At 32.3% G+C, this 12449-nt stretch overlaps 1 protein-coding gene across 1 annotated transcript; it reads left to right on the forward strand.

Annotated features, from left to right (window-relative positions):
* The first annotated feature begins 1016 nt into the window (after positions 1-1016).
* On the forward strand, positions 1017-8626 carry LOC120326418 (cytochrome P450 2U1-like). The gene is made up of 9 exons (XM_039392709.2): positions 1017-1327; positions 2050-2195; positions 2631-2727; positions 3502-3611; positions 5067-5188; positions 5622-5743; positions 6205-6349; positions 7004-7167; positions 7461-8626. Exons 1-9 carry the CDS (start codon positions 1064-1066, stop codon positions 7776-7778), a joined length of 1488 nt encoding a protein of 495 aa, XP_039248643.2. The 5' UTR covers positions 1017-1063; the 3' UTR covers positions 7779-8626.
* Positions 8627-12449: the final 3823 nt, after the last annotated feature.

A 12449-nucleotide genomic window follows, 5' to 3' on the forward strand; every position in this document is an offset into this window, starting at 1 on the left:
CCTTTTTTGCGCCTACAACACAATAACAAAATATTACGAACCTATTTTTTAATATTGTCGAATTTATAATAGGTTAATACAAATTGACACACTTTGATTTGGAATTTATTTTATTTAATGCATTTTAACATTCTAATGATGGATATTGGAACTCGTTTTTTGTTCTTTTTAAAGCTCGTCTTCGTGTACCTCTTACCTTATATAATGTCAATACTTAAGCAGACAGCAACTTGTGCTCAAACAATTTTGTGGGTTGTGTGTTTCGTGAGTTCAACCATGCTGCCTTGTTGAAAATGATATTATGCAAACATTGAACGAGACAGAGTCGCATTGCCGATCGTTACCGTCGTTCAAATATAGAATGGTGAAGGGAGTTTAAAGTGGATATTGTTAGCAATAAGAACTGAAGAATGAACGTTGGACGTTTAATAGTATTCACAGTAGGTATTTGGTGGTTTGCTGAGAAAGTGTGAACCTAAACCATTGGTCGTACCGCCTACACAACTGGAAGTTGGACATTGCATTTTAATGACCTAGTTGAGCTGAATTTTTTTATTGCATCCTCCTACTATTGCTAAAAACTCTGAAAAATAAATGCTTACAAGAAGCTTCTATTTGTAGACCACAATGTATCCACCACGGCATTCTATTTATTGCAACCTGGTAGTGGTATTGTAGGGTTGTGTTTTTAGGCTGTAAACACAACGTTAGATCAAGTCAAGCAGTCAATCAATCACAATGTTGTTCCACTCGCAAACATTCGAAATTGCTTGGAGTTTTTTAAGATAAGTACTTGTTTTCATTTTTGTCGTAATATCTTGCGACGAATTTGAAGCAATATAAAGTATATGCAATTAGTTATTATCGTTTATAAAAATTGTTTGAATAAATCTATCTGTCTCTTTCGATGTTATATTGTGTAAATACATTAAAAAATGACAAATAGGTTTTATACTGTGTTTAATTAGATTCATTATTCTAACATTTGTTTCTTTACCCTTCTGTTCGACAGGGGATAATTACACATTAGTGGCTGAAATTGTTTTTGGTAGATAACTTAATAATGATGTTGTCAATTCAAGACATCGATTATCCAACCTATTTTATTGGGATTTCAACATTTTTGATATGCTATTATTTGTTGAAAAGACCAAAAAACTTCCCACCTGGCCCTCGCGGACTTCCCCTGTTAGGATATGTTCCATTTTTGGGAAGCAACACTGCTGAATCTTTGCGGCAGTTGAAAGAGAAATATGGATCGGTTATGTCTATTCAATTTGGACGTGAACATTGGGTTATTTTAAACGATTTTAACGCTATCAATGAGGTGAGACAACTTTATTATTGTATAGTATTGTAGTGTGTAATAAAAATGTATTTAAACTTCGTAATATTCGAGGATTCTCAGTGAAAAATGCTAGATGAAGGCAAACTACTTCAAGGAAACATCCTGGGCCTTCACTATAGCTTATATATTAAGTTTCAAATAAATTGTAAATTCAATGAATTGTTTGTAACGACTAATATTGAGATTCAGAATTTCAAAAACAAATTCTCCTTTTTATCGACTCACCAAAACCAACAACAGTTCTCTTATACCTTAAAATGTTAGTATGTCATCTTCGAAACGCTACTATCAAGATAGTCGTCAGTATGGTATGGTCGTTTAAATTCTTAAACAAATCACAAGAAAGAATATGCTAATTACCACAAAATTCCAAGAAGCGGTTTTTGAGATACCCTTGGATCACACATCGGGTAACATCATAACATGCATTGTGTCGTCAGTAAAATATGCTTGATGGTAATATCCCGGCTTGTATAAAATTTGAATTGCTTAAACGCAACGATTAAATTTGAGTTATTTAATTTTGGGACTGGACTTTGATATTTGGCGTCAAAAATTTCCAACCGCGTAGACAATGCTACACTATGGCTGAGAATGACAGAATTGTAGATATGAATTTTTCATAAATTTATTCTCATCATTAAAGTAGAGACTTCTTTTCACAAAGAAATGACATCTATTCAACATGTAATTATTCACAGGCACTGGTAAAACAAGGACACAAGTTTTCTGGACGGCCCGTCAATTTTGTATTTGATTTGATCACTAAAGAACATGGATTCCTTTCAATGGACTACGGCCCCACATGGAAAGCTTTACAGAAATTTGGCCTCATGAAATTGAGAGGGTAAAAATTCCACTTGTAATCCCAATTATAAACATTCACATATTAAATAAAATTCTACTAGTGTATTAAAATACAGGTTCCTTCTTCTTGTCTTATTTCCATTTAGGATCCCTGTCTGGAGGTTTCAAAGACAATTATTGAACTTGAACTTTAATCATAATAAACATGAATTTTAATTTTACTGTATATTACAGAATTTTTTCATTCTTCAAGTTAATACTAATAATAAAAGTTAAATCAATAATTTATATAGTTTCATTATGCCTCCGGCAGGTATCGTGGAATAAAACAGACCTCATAACTGTCGGATAGATTATACAGTACACATTCTGAAGTGATTTGTTTATTTATAATTGAAACAAATGTAAATTTACGTAGTCTTCCACTGTTTTTTAACATTGTTTACGACGATTAGGTTACATTTCTCTTTATCAGATTTGGTGTAGGCAGAAAAGGAATGGAAGAACATATTATTGAGGAAACTCCTTACCTGATTGAAAGCTTGACCAAGGCTAAAGATTGTACTTCACAAGTAATCTTACTAAAATTTATCTTTACAATATCCCTGAGTTTGAATCAATTTTTTTCATGGTTGCTATGGATTAATTTATAGAAGACGTTAGTGATTAGATAAAGAAATTCCTAATTGACATATACAAAAAATGTTGCACCACGCTCAAGAGAAATATTTTGCTGTACCAAACTACACTATACATGGTTGTCTGTCGTACTGAAAAGATAAAAAATTACGTTTATCAAGCACCGATTTCGCAATTTCATAATCGGGGTTTAACACTTGGTACAATAGCAAACGTTACCCCATGAAAATAAATAAAACAGGAAAAATTTGGATAAAATATCAGATCTCATAGAACTCATATAGTAAATATAATAATAAATAAAAGAAATAAACTTTTAATAGAACAAAAACTTCAATTATATAAAATGTCAAAGTAAATGGACCAGTCGTAAAAGAAAACAGGTTTTTTTCACAACAACAAAAAACGAGAAATGAAAAACAGAGAACAACAACAATAAAATACTGACAACAACAACATGATAAAAAAGTTCCACAAGTTCTACGTCGTGTCCAATAAATCAACAAAACATTTTTCTAAAAAACTGTTTTAGATGAAAGTTGCACTTAGCGATATTGTTTATTATTTTTTGATTGCGTTATACTGTATTTATTACATTATGCTTCAGCCCTAAACAAAATCGGAAGCTCCATTTGTGCAACCTATACTTGAATGACTTTTTTATATGATTATAATCGTAAATCCTATTGGTTTGTCGCTATTTTCAGATGAAACTTACATTTGCCGTATCAAATATTATATGTCGTGTTGTGCTGGGATCGAGGTTTGAATACGACGACAAAAAATTTCTTCATATGATCGAAATTATACAGAGATTGTAAGTATAAGTTTTTATCTGACAATGATCATACAAAACGTTAGAAAAATATTTTTGTGAAAATAGACAGGAAGATTTTCGAATCAATTAGAATAGTTACCTTTACTCTTGCTACAGCATCCTTTCATTATACACATACGATCCACCGGCGCAAAAGCATGCAAGAATGATAAGCATTAGGTACCACAAAAACCCTTTCGACAATCACATGTAACCCATGTTGACATACCAATAGTAAGTTACTCGTTCCGGGTCAAAAACCTTCAGCATTGAAAGAGCTATTTGGCACCGTTCGCATCAAACTCAAACCTACTCGGAGCCGCAACATTTAGTCTAATGTTAGTGGCTATTGCAACTCTCGTAAAACCATTTATGATGCAATAATTCATTCAATAGTTATTACTAAGAAGAAGCAAATTGATATACGTATCACCTCAAAATGCGACCCGTTTATACCGCTCGTGGCTTATACGTTGGGAACCGCGGTGGTGTGTAATAAATTAGGCGAACACATGAATATTTTTAATCCAGGTATAACTCGCACGATCGAGGTAAAACCGCACGAGTATTGTATTGCACTTTTGTTAAAGAAGAACCCATGATACCGTAGACCAGAGATCAGAAATTTGTCTTTATGCCTTCAACTGTCAAAAAATGCTCCTAACAAAAAACTGCTGTAACCACTTCGATTTACGTGAGCTAGAGCTCCTAGAACAAAGAGCCTCACGCAGCTCCGGAGACACAGATTGCCGATTTCTGATCTAGCGTATTGAATTTTTTCCTACCGTTGCGGAGTTTGAAATAAATCCCTCCGCCCTAATATTTTTTGAAACCTTTTCGCATTTAATGAACAGGGGCACGCTATGATGTAAGAGAAATGTTTTGTTTGTCTCCAAATACAACTTTAAATTTTGTTTATGATTACAGGGTTTTGAGTGAAAATCACTATGGTGGTCTCCAAAATTTAAAATCAAAATTAAAACTATTGGTTTTCTGTCAAAACTGGGCGTTTAATATTAAGACTTCGTCTCTTGTTGAAATCGTGCCTGCGAAACAGCACAACTTCGATTGCCGACGCTTAATGAGATATCTCGATCGTTCGACGACCTATGATCCAAAAGCTCGATAATAATATAATTGGTTACCATTGGTTACCATTCTACTAGACACTCCAGGAGATATTGAGTTTGCCTGATTGTATATTAGAACTTCATCCATTTTATTGGCTGTTCCTCCTCGATGGAACAGAGGCGTGGGATTACTCATATAGTCTAGGATGACTGTGAAAGTAGTGTTTGGAACCTACTTCAGCGACTTATGTCAGAAACTATATGAGAATGATCTTAGAGTTTTAAGAGTTCTCCCTGAACAATAAAAGCCGATAAAATATTATATCAACAGCAAATAAGCAAGTTTTTATTACTAACCTCATTTTAACACCCTTTAAATTCAAAGCTCTGAAGATTCAACGCACACACATTTGTTGGCATCATTGACGTTGGCACCGATATTGAGATTTATTCCGCCGTTCCGAAATGCCGTAAAGATCACATCTGATGATGCGGACTGTTTCATGGGTAATGCATATTTTTAAACATGTGGAACAAAACGTGATATTTTGCAGAGAATCACTGACGGATATATGTGACAAAAATTTATACGTATATTTCAAATGAGAAAAAAATTCATGAAACAGCCAAAAATGTGATAAACCTCGGCCACTTGTATGCATTAACAAACAAGTCTTTGGGTTGTCATTCTGCCAGAACAAAAGTACTCAAATGAAATCAAGCATAATTTTGTATATACATGAATTGAACTCTGAGGTCCGCGCAGGTTGATCAGAGTGACATAAATCGTAATCGGTAATTGTTGATTTACTTTTCACTATGCTTAAAACAAACTTTACAAAAGCATATTTTTCATCTTTGCCCTATTTGCGGAACACAGTTTTTTAAATTTTCTAATATTTTCGTTAAATATGTCAAATATTCCATTACATTTGAACAGAATATTTACGTGAATTCGTGGAAGAACACAAATCAAACTTTGATCAAAACAACATCCGAGACTTCATTGATGCATTTCTTCTTGAAATAAAGAAAAGTCCAAAAGATGATTCTGTTTTTAATGTGAGATGCTGCCAAGCATAATATTGTATATTCAATTACATTTGTTTAATTCCATGGCCCAAAAGCTATTTTGCAAGAATATCAGCGAAATTTCTATTTTTTATTACTGGAAATTTGTACAAATGGATGGTTTTGCTCAATTCTTGTTGCTGTTGTTGGCAATTAAATGTGGCTTCTTGTGGGTAATCGCGTTTCAAGACAACAATTGACTAATTCCTAATTATTAATATATGATTGGAGAACAAAGGACAGAAATCCCATAAAAGCTTTTATTCTGGTATTACTTTGATCAGAGGCATACGGAACCCAATGTTTCATATAAAAAAAATTTTAATTCACGAAAACAATTTATAACATTTTTTTCGACTAGTCAACTATTTTGAGACAAGTTTGGTGTTGAGGTCGAAAAGTTTATAAAGCAATTTTTATCGATTTTTAATATTTTTCTCTATTCCACACAGAAATTCCAACTCATTCAATTCATAAGAGATCTCCTTGACGCTGGATCAGTAACAGTCAGCAGTACTTTGGCCTGGGCATTACTCGCCCTTGCTACTTTCCCAGAATGCCAAGAAAAAATATCTCAAGAAATTTCAGAAACATTGGGTGAGGATACATTGGCACAAGAAATATGAGTCTTTTTGCAATTGTTTTGAATGGAAAATTTAAAAGACTATCACACGTCTTAAAAAATAAAAAATCTTTGTGAATCCTTGATTTGAATATAGAAGTTTAAAGGATTCTCATGGGTGGTAATATTTATATCCATTGGTACCTTTTAGGTAATTTATAGATTCGTCCGTATACTCACAGTGAATTTTATTTTAAATATTTTAGTTTGGGCATGTTTGGAACCCCTGATTTGGAGCGATAAAACTAATCCGACGAAATGTTTTGTAATCGAAGGGCTTTATTTAAGATTTTTAATAAACAAGAGCCAGGATTTAATGACAAAATTGTAATATTTGTACCATTGATACCTAAAACATAAAAAACAAATATATATTTTCTAGGATTAGTTTGCTTTGAGTCACGAGAGCGAACTCATAAATGAAAAAAAGGGTAATCAGCGTTGTCCACTAAAATACCAAAAGCTACTGATACATTAATACAATAAAAACATCTATAGCGAGTGTTCTAAGTCAACCGATATGAAAGGTATATTTGTTTCCATTTATCAAAGCCAGCTAATAAAAACAAACTATGGAAGCTATAAATATTGTTAATATTTTTTATTTGACAATGGTATTTTTATATTAGGTGAAGACGGATTGCCAAGTATGAAGCATAGAGATGACATGCCTTACACTTGTGCCTTCATACAGGAACTGATGAGACATAGAACAGTTGTTCCAATGAGTATTTTTCGCAAAACTAACGAGGAAGCAATTTTGAACGGCTACACCATTCCTAAAAACACAACGGTAAGTTGTATAAAAGCTCGTCATAATAGTTGGCAACATCTGGAAAACAATATTTGAAGAACGACTATTAAATGAATTTAAATTTAATTTTGAGTTTTTTGGTATTTGGCGCCACATGAATAAGCCCTATTATCGGTTTTCCGCTTACCGGGATAAATATGAAAATCCTATTTTATTATCCTATTTTGCGTGTGACATAACATATCATATAGAATTAAAAATAATAAATACTTTTAAGATGAATATTACTGAAATGTTAATCATGGGGTAAATCAATCATAGTTATTGTTCAGATTACTCCAAATTTGTGGGCCGTCCATTTTGATTCCGATCACTTTGAAAACCCGCAAGAATTTCTACCTGAAAGATTTATCGATCGTGATGGAAAATTTATCAAATCAAATCATGTGATCCCGTTTTCGATCGGTCAAAGAGGTTGTATAGGGCAACAACTGGCCAAAATGGAAGTTTTCATTTTCCTAACAGGAATAGTGCAAAAATTGAAAGTGATTCCTGACCCTGAAAGGCCACTTCCATCTTTCTATATAGGTGGGAATAGTGTGGCAACATATGAGCCTCCAAAATTTGAAGTTATTTTTGAGCGACGTTAACTCAACATGTCAGCTTGCTTTCTTCGACATTGTTTAGTCAATTATAATTCAATTCAAAGACAATTCAATATTTTAATCTACCGGTATATGTTTTTGGTGATTCTGATATCAGGACGGTCTTATTTTTTACAACTAAATCATCAAAACTCTTTAGACTTGAATTCGATGATTCTGAAAATTTTCTTTGAAAAATATTTTGCTATTTAGTTACACCTGTTCAAGAAATATAGCGCAGCTTTGGAGTGCAAATTGTTATCAATGTCTTATAAATATATTAAAGTGTATTCAATTCATAGAGTGACGTTTTGGATTTACCTTTTCAAGCTTTCTTTAAAATCAATCCGATATGATCACTATAAACAAAAAATTTCGCGTTGAAAAGATTCATATTGCTATCAGAGAAACAGCAACGAAATATTCTCTGCAACAGAGATAGCGAACTTCTCATTCCTAGCAACGTTACATGTTTTTTTGCTTGGACTATCGCATTTGGGAGAACAATTTCTTTTCAGTGAACATTGAATCATAAGTTCTCCAAACAAGTCTGTTAGTGTATTTCACAAAACATTGTAAATAATGAATAAAACGCAACAACTTTCAAGTAACGTTATAATTGGAACCCAGATATAAAAAAGCCAATTTTTTTTAAATCTGTTACGCATTTTATTTATAATTATGATAAAAGTAGTATTTCTGACCTAAATCCTAAATATGTCTTCCTGATATTGAATAATATTTCACATAAGATTAATATTCCTGTAACAACCTTTTGTTTGATAAATCCCTATTTGAAATCCGAAAATATAATATCTGAATTGTTGGAATTGGAATAGAATTGAGTGAATTGATTCTTTTTTAAAATAAAAGCCTCTAAAAATGTATTTTGTATTTTTTTGCTTAGGGCCTATGTTTTTACGTGGTTAGCATGTCGTTTATTAGACATGAAATGATATGTTAGAGCCTACTATTTGTACAACCTTCCATACATTTTACCTTCGTTGAATATCGCACAGATAGATGTATTATGCTAGAACTCGCTTTAGTCGCACCGCATCTCTAACGCCATAATATAAAACAGTAAAGTATGTCTAACTAATGAAGCATAAACAGTGCCACTCCAACGACGGTAAATAAATAAGGGCTCTGCATACTAGCAACGACCTCGCTTTATATATGACAACTTCATCATTTCGGGGAATTAATGATTAGTGTGCAGCACGTATATTCAAATGCAATTTTAGCACAAGAATTGTAAACACACATTTTTTTAACTTATAATGTAGTTGAAGCAATAAATATTGAAATACTCAAATGTTCATCGAAATATTTCATTTCGATACCAAAACTTGGAAGTAAAGTTTAATTATCTTTGAATGGTCTACATGGCAATACCGGAACTGTTGAATACACATGGTAAAGCTTTATTATTACATTCCAGTGAACTTAATGTCTGTTTAGGTGTTTGTCTAAAAAAATAAACAGTAGTTCGTGTTCCCGAGGTATTATCAGTCGTTGCGGTCCATTTGCCATGATAATAAGAAGTTTGCAATTTAATAATATACCTGGCAGACTTTTGTATTAGAATTCCTACTAAATTTCAATTCCATGACAATTTCACATTTTAATATCAAAATTTTTTTTAATAAACATTATAGCGATTGCATGTGTCTATAACGAACTTATTTCTAAGAACCACAAAATCGAAATTTTCAATTTTTTATTTGTGATTTGTAACCATTCAATTGAAGACCGTTTCGCCTATTCATGTTAAGGTGTGCAGGAAATATTGTACACCTTCCGAGCACCAACTTTCATCAGTAGTAAACTCTCCAATATAGAGATATCCTATAAATATATATTCACTGTATTCAAACAATCGATCCCTTTTTTTATTTATCTCCCTTTTAAAACATACCTTAAAAGGAATCTTATATATAGGCATTTTGAAATAAATATTCTCCGTTTGAAAAATTTCTATTGCTGATAAAGAAACAGTAATAGAATAAGCTAAATATACCAGAGATGGCAAACTTTTAGCAACAAGTACACGTTAGCATTTTTTTGCAGAAACTATTGTTTTAAAAAAAACGATTTCGTTTTAGTGAACCTTGAGCCAGAAGTTTTTTAAATATGTAAGTTATTGTATTTCTCACAATTTCGTCAAATTTGAAAAATAGGCATAAAATGCAATAAAGTTACAACGAGAATATCGGTCGGAGACCGAAGACTTATCCATCGAAACTGCTGTTTCGATTCACTACTCTATAGTGACACCACGTGTCTTATCACCAATTAATTAATAACTCGCTAATTATACTATATAATTCATCCAAAATCAATAGGCTTCTGGCCCGAGATATGATGAATGCACATGCAAAATTTCAGCAGATTCAACTTCGCCTTCGTGAGATATCGCGTTCATCTAGCTGACAAACAGACATACAGACAGACAAATACCTATCAACATACTTACCGATCTTAAGATCGATAAATAATAATCTAACAGTAAAGTTATAAGCAAAACACAGTTAAGTGTAAGCCAAAAATTTTGAATTCTGTGATCAACTTTATTTTTAATAATGATAAAAATATTATTTGTGACCAAGCTTCTAAAAATGTTCCCTTAATATAATATGATATAGCGAACAACATTGATTTTCAACAATCCCCAACAATCTTTTGTTTCATAAATCCCCATGTGAAATCTTAAAATATTATGAAAATGTTTAAATTTGAATTTAGAATGAATTAGTTTTCTTTTTTTATCAATAAAATTAAGTAACGCTGCATTTTTGTCTTTCTTTTACATAGGGCCTACCCTCCATGCTTCATATCTTCGTTAAATGTCGAACAGGCGTGTTTTGTCATAACACGCTTTGGTCGCGCTACATATTCAACAGTAAAATATTAAACAGTCAAGCACGTTTAATGAGTGAAGCCTGCAGCGGGTATCGATTGAATGCAATTATAGCACAACAATTGTGAACAAACAATTTTTTTTTATGTCGACTCAATATCCCTGGTTTTCGGTCGATTTTATCTGTAGCTGAAGACTTGATTATTCATCAAATAATTGACAATATGTTACTTACCGGTGAAGATTCTAAGAATGAATTGAAAAAAAAATTAAAATTTTAGGAAAATACTAAACACGCGCCATGGATACAGCAAAATAGTAACTTATGATGCAGTTGAAGAGATAAATAGTGGAATCTAATATTTTTGTATAATTTTTATGGAAATTTTTATTTCGATTCATAAATTAAAAAAAAAAAAGTTTAATAATCTTTGAGGGGTCTGTAAGGCAATACCGGGACGGTTGAGTGAACATGGTCAAGCAGTATTAGAACATTCCAGTGAAGGCAATGCTTGTTTAAGTGTTTGTCTGAAAATAACCAGTAGTTCGTGTTCCCGAGATATTATCAGTCGTTAAGGTTAATTCGGAACGAAAATAATCAGGTTGCAATATAGGCGTATGGCGTAGACAGGCTTTTCTATTGGAGGCCAAGTATTAAGGTTGGCTCATCATAATAGGACGCTACAAGTAGTTGTTTTCAAAAAACATTTAGAATATCTGAGATAGACATTAAGTTTGGTTGTTTTTATTTTTTTAATATTCTTTCTTTGAGTGATTTTGACTTTCCGTGACCTGGTATATATTAAATGTGACAAATCGAGTTCTAGTTTCGCAATAATCAAAATGTTTATAAAGGACGCGTACGTAGGCTACGCATAGATGGGAGAGTAATCATCGAATCTTAGCGTAATATTGAGCATTTTGCTCTGCATAAAGTAATATGACGTAATTAAAACTAAAAAAAAAAGACCAATTATGTCTGCGTTCTATTAATAACGAGTTTTTCTTTAAATGTTATCGGATTTACAAGCTTATGTTTATGGTTTGCATCACACACATAATTAAGCATTTAAAACCTATCACGGTATAAACTTTTCATCTATTCAGGCATAAATTATTTATAAGTAAATTGGTGTTGTTTGTCATACGCGTGAGCTTGGTAGTTTTACATTAATAAGCGTTCCATAAGTATTTGAGCCAATATGGAAGTAACTAATATTGTTCGCCTACTTTACATCTATTTGTGTAAAGGGCCTGAAGTATATGGATGGGAGGTATGATCACTTGGCTAACGCAGACAGTCCCCGAAACTGTAACAGAACTGAAATGAAAAAAAATTTGAATATAATTATGGCCTAACCCTAACCAGGTACACAAACAACGGGAGTACCATTAAATATTCATTAGCGGCGTTGCCAATTAGCTGCGACAAATTTAGCTTATATTTGTTTTTAGTCTGTTTCTTGTAATTTAATTTTTTTTAACGAAATGATTTCATGTAGGAATGACTTTGGAAATATAGACATATACAGTAAGTAGAACTGTGTCATGAAGAATTTATACCATATCAAATAAAATTCGCGAAATACTAGTTTTCTAAATACTTTTTGTCAATTTTGATCTTTTCATCATATAGATGCAAAATATGAAGACCGAAATCTCAACAAAAGTCGTACCGTACTCGGAACATGCAGTTCAAAACATATTTCCGTTTTTGTTAAGACAATTTCAAAAGTTTGATGAAAATATATGAAATATTCTAGAAACAAAATGGCTATTTAAATATATTTGAAACAAAAGAACTCGTATTGGCA

Source organism: Styela clava, chromosome 1 (genome assembly GCF_964204865.1).
Source record: "Styela clava chromosome 1, kaStyClav1.hap1.2, whole genome shotgun sequence".
NCBI lineage: Eukaryota > Metazoa > Chordata > Ascidiacea > Stolidobranchia > Styelidae > Styela > Styela clava.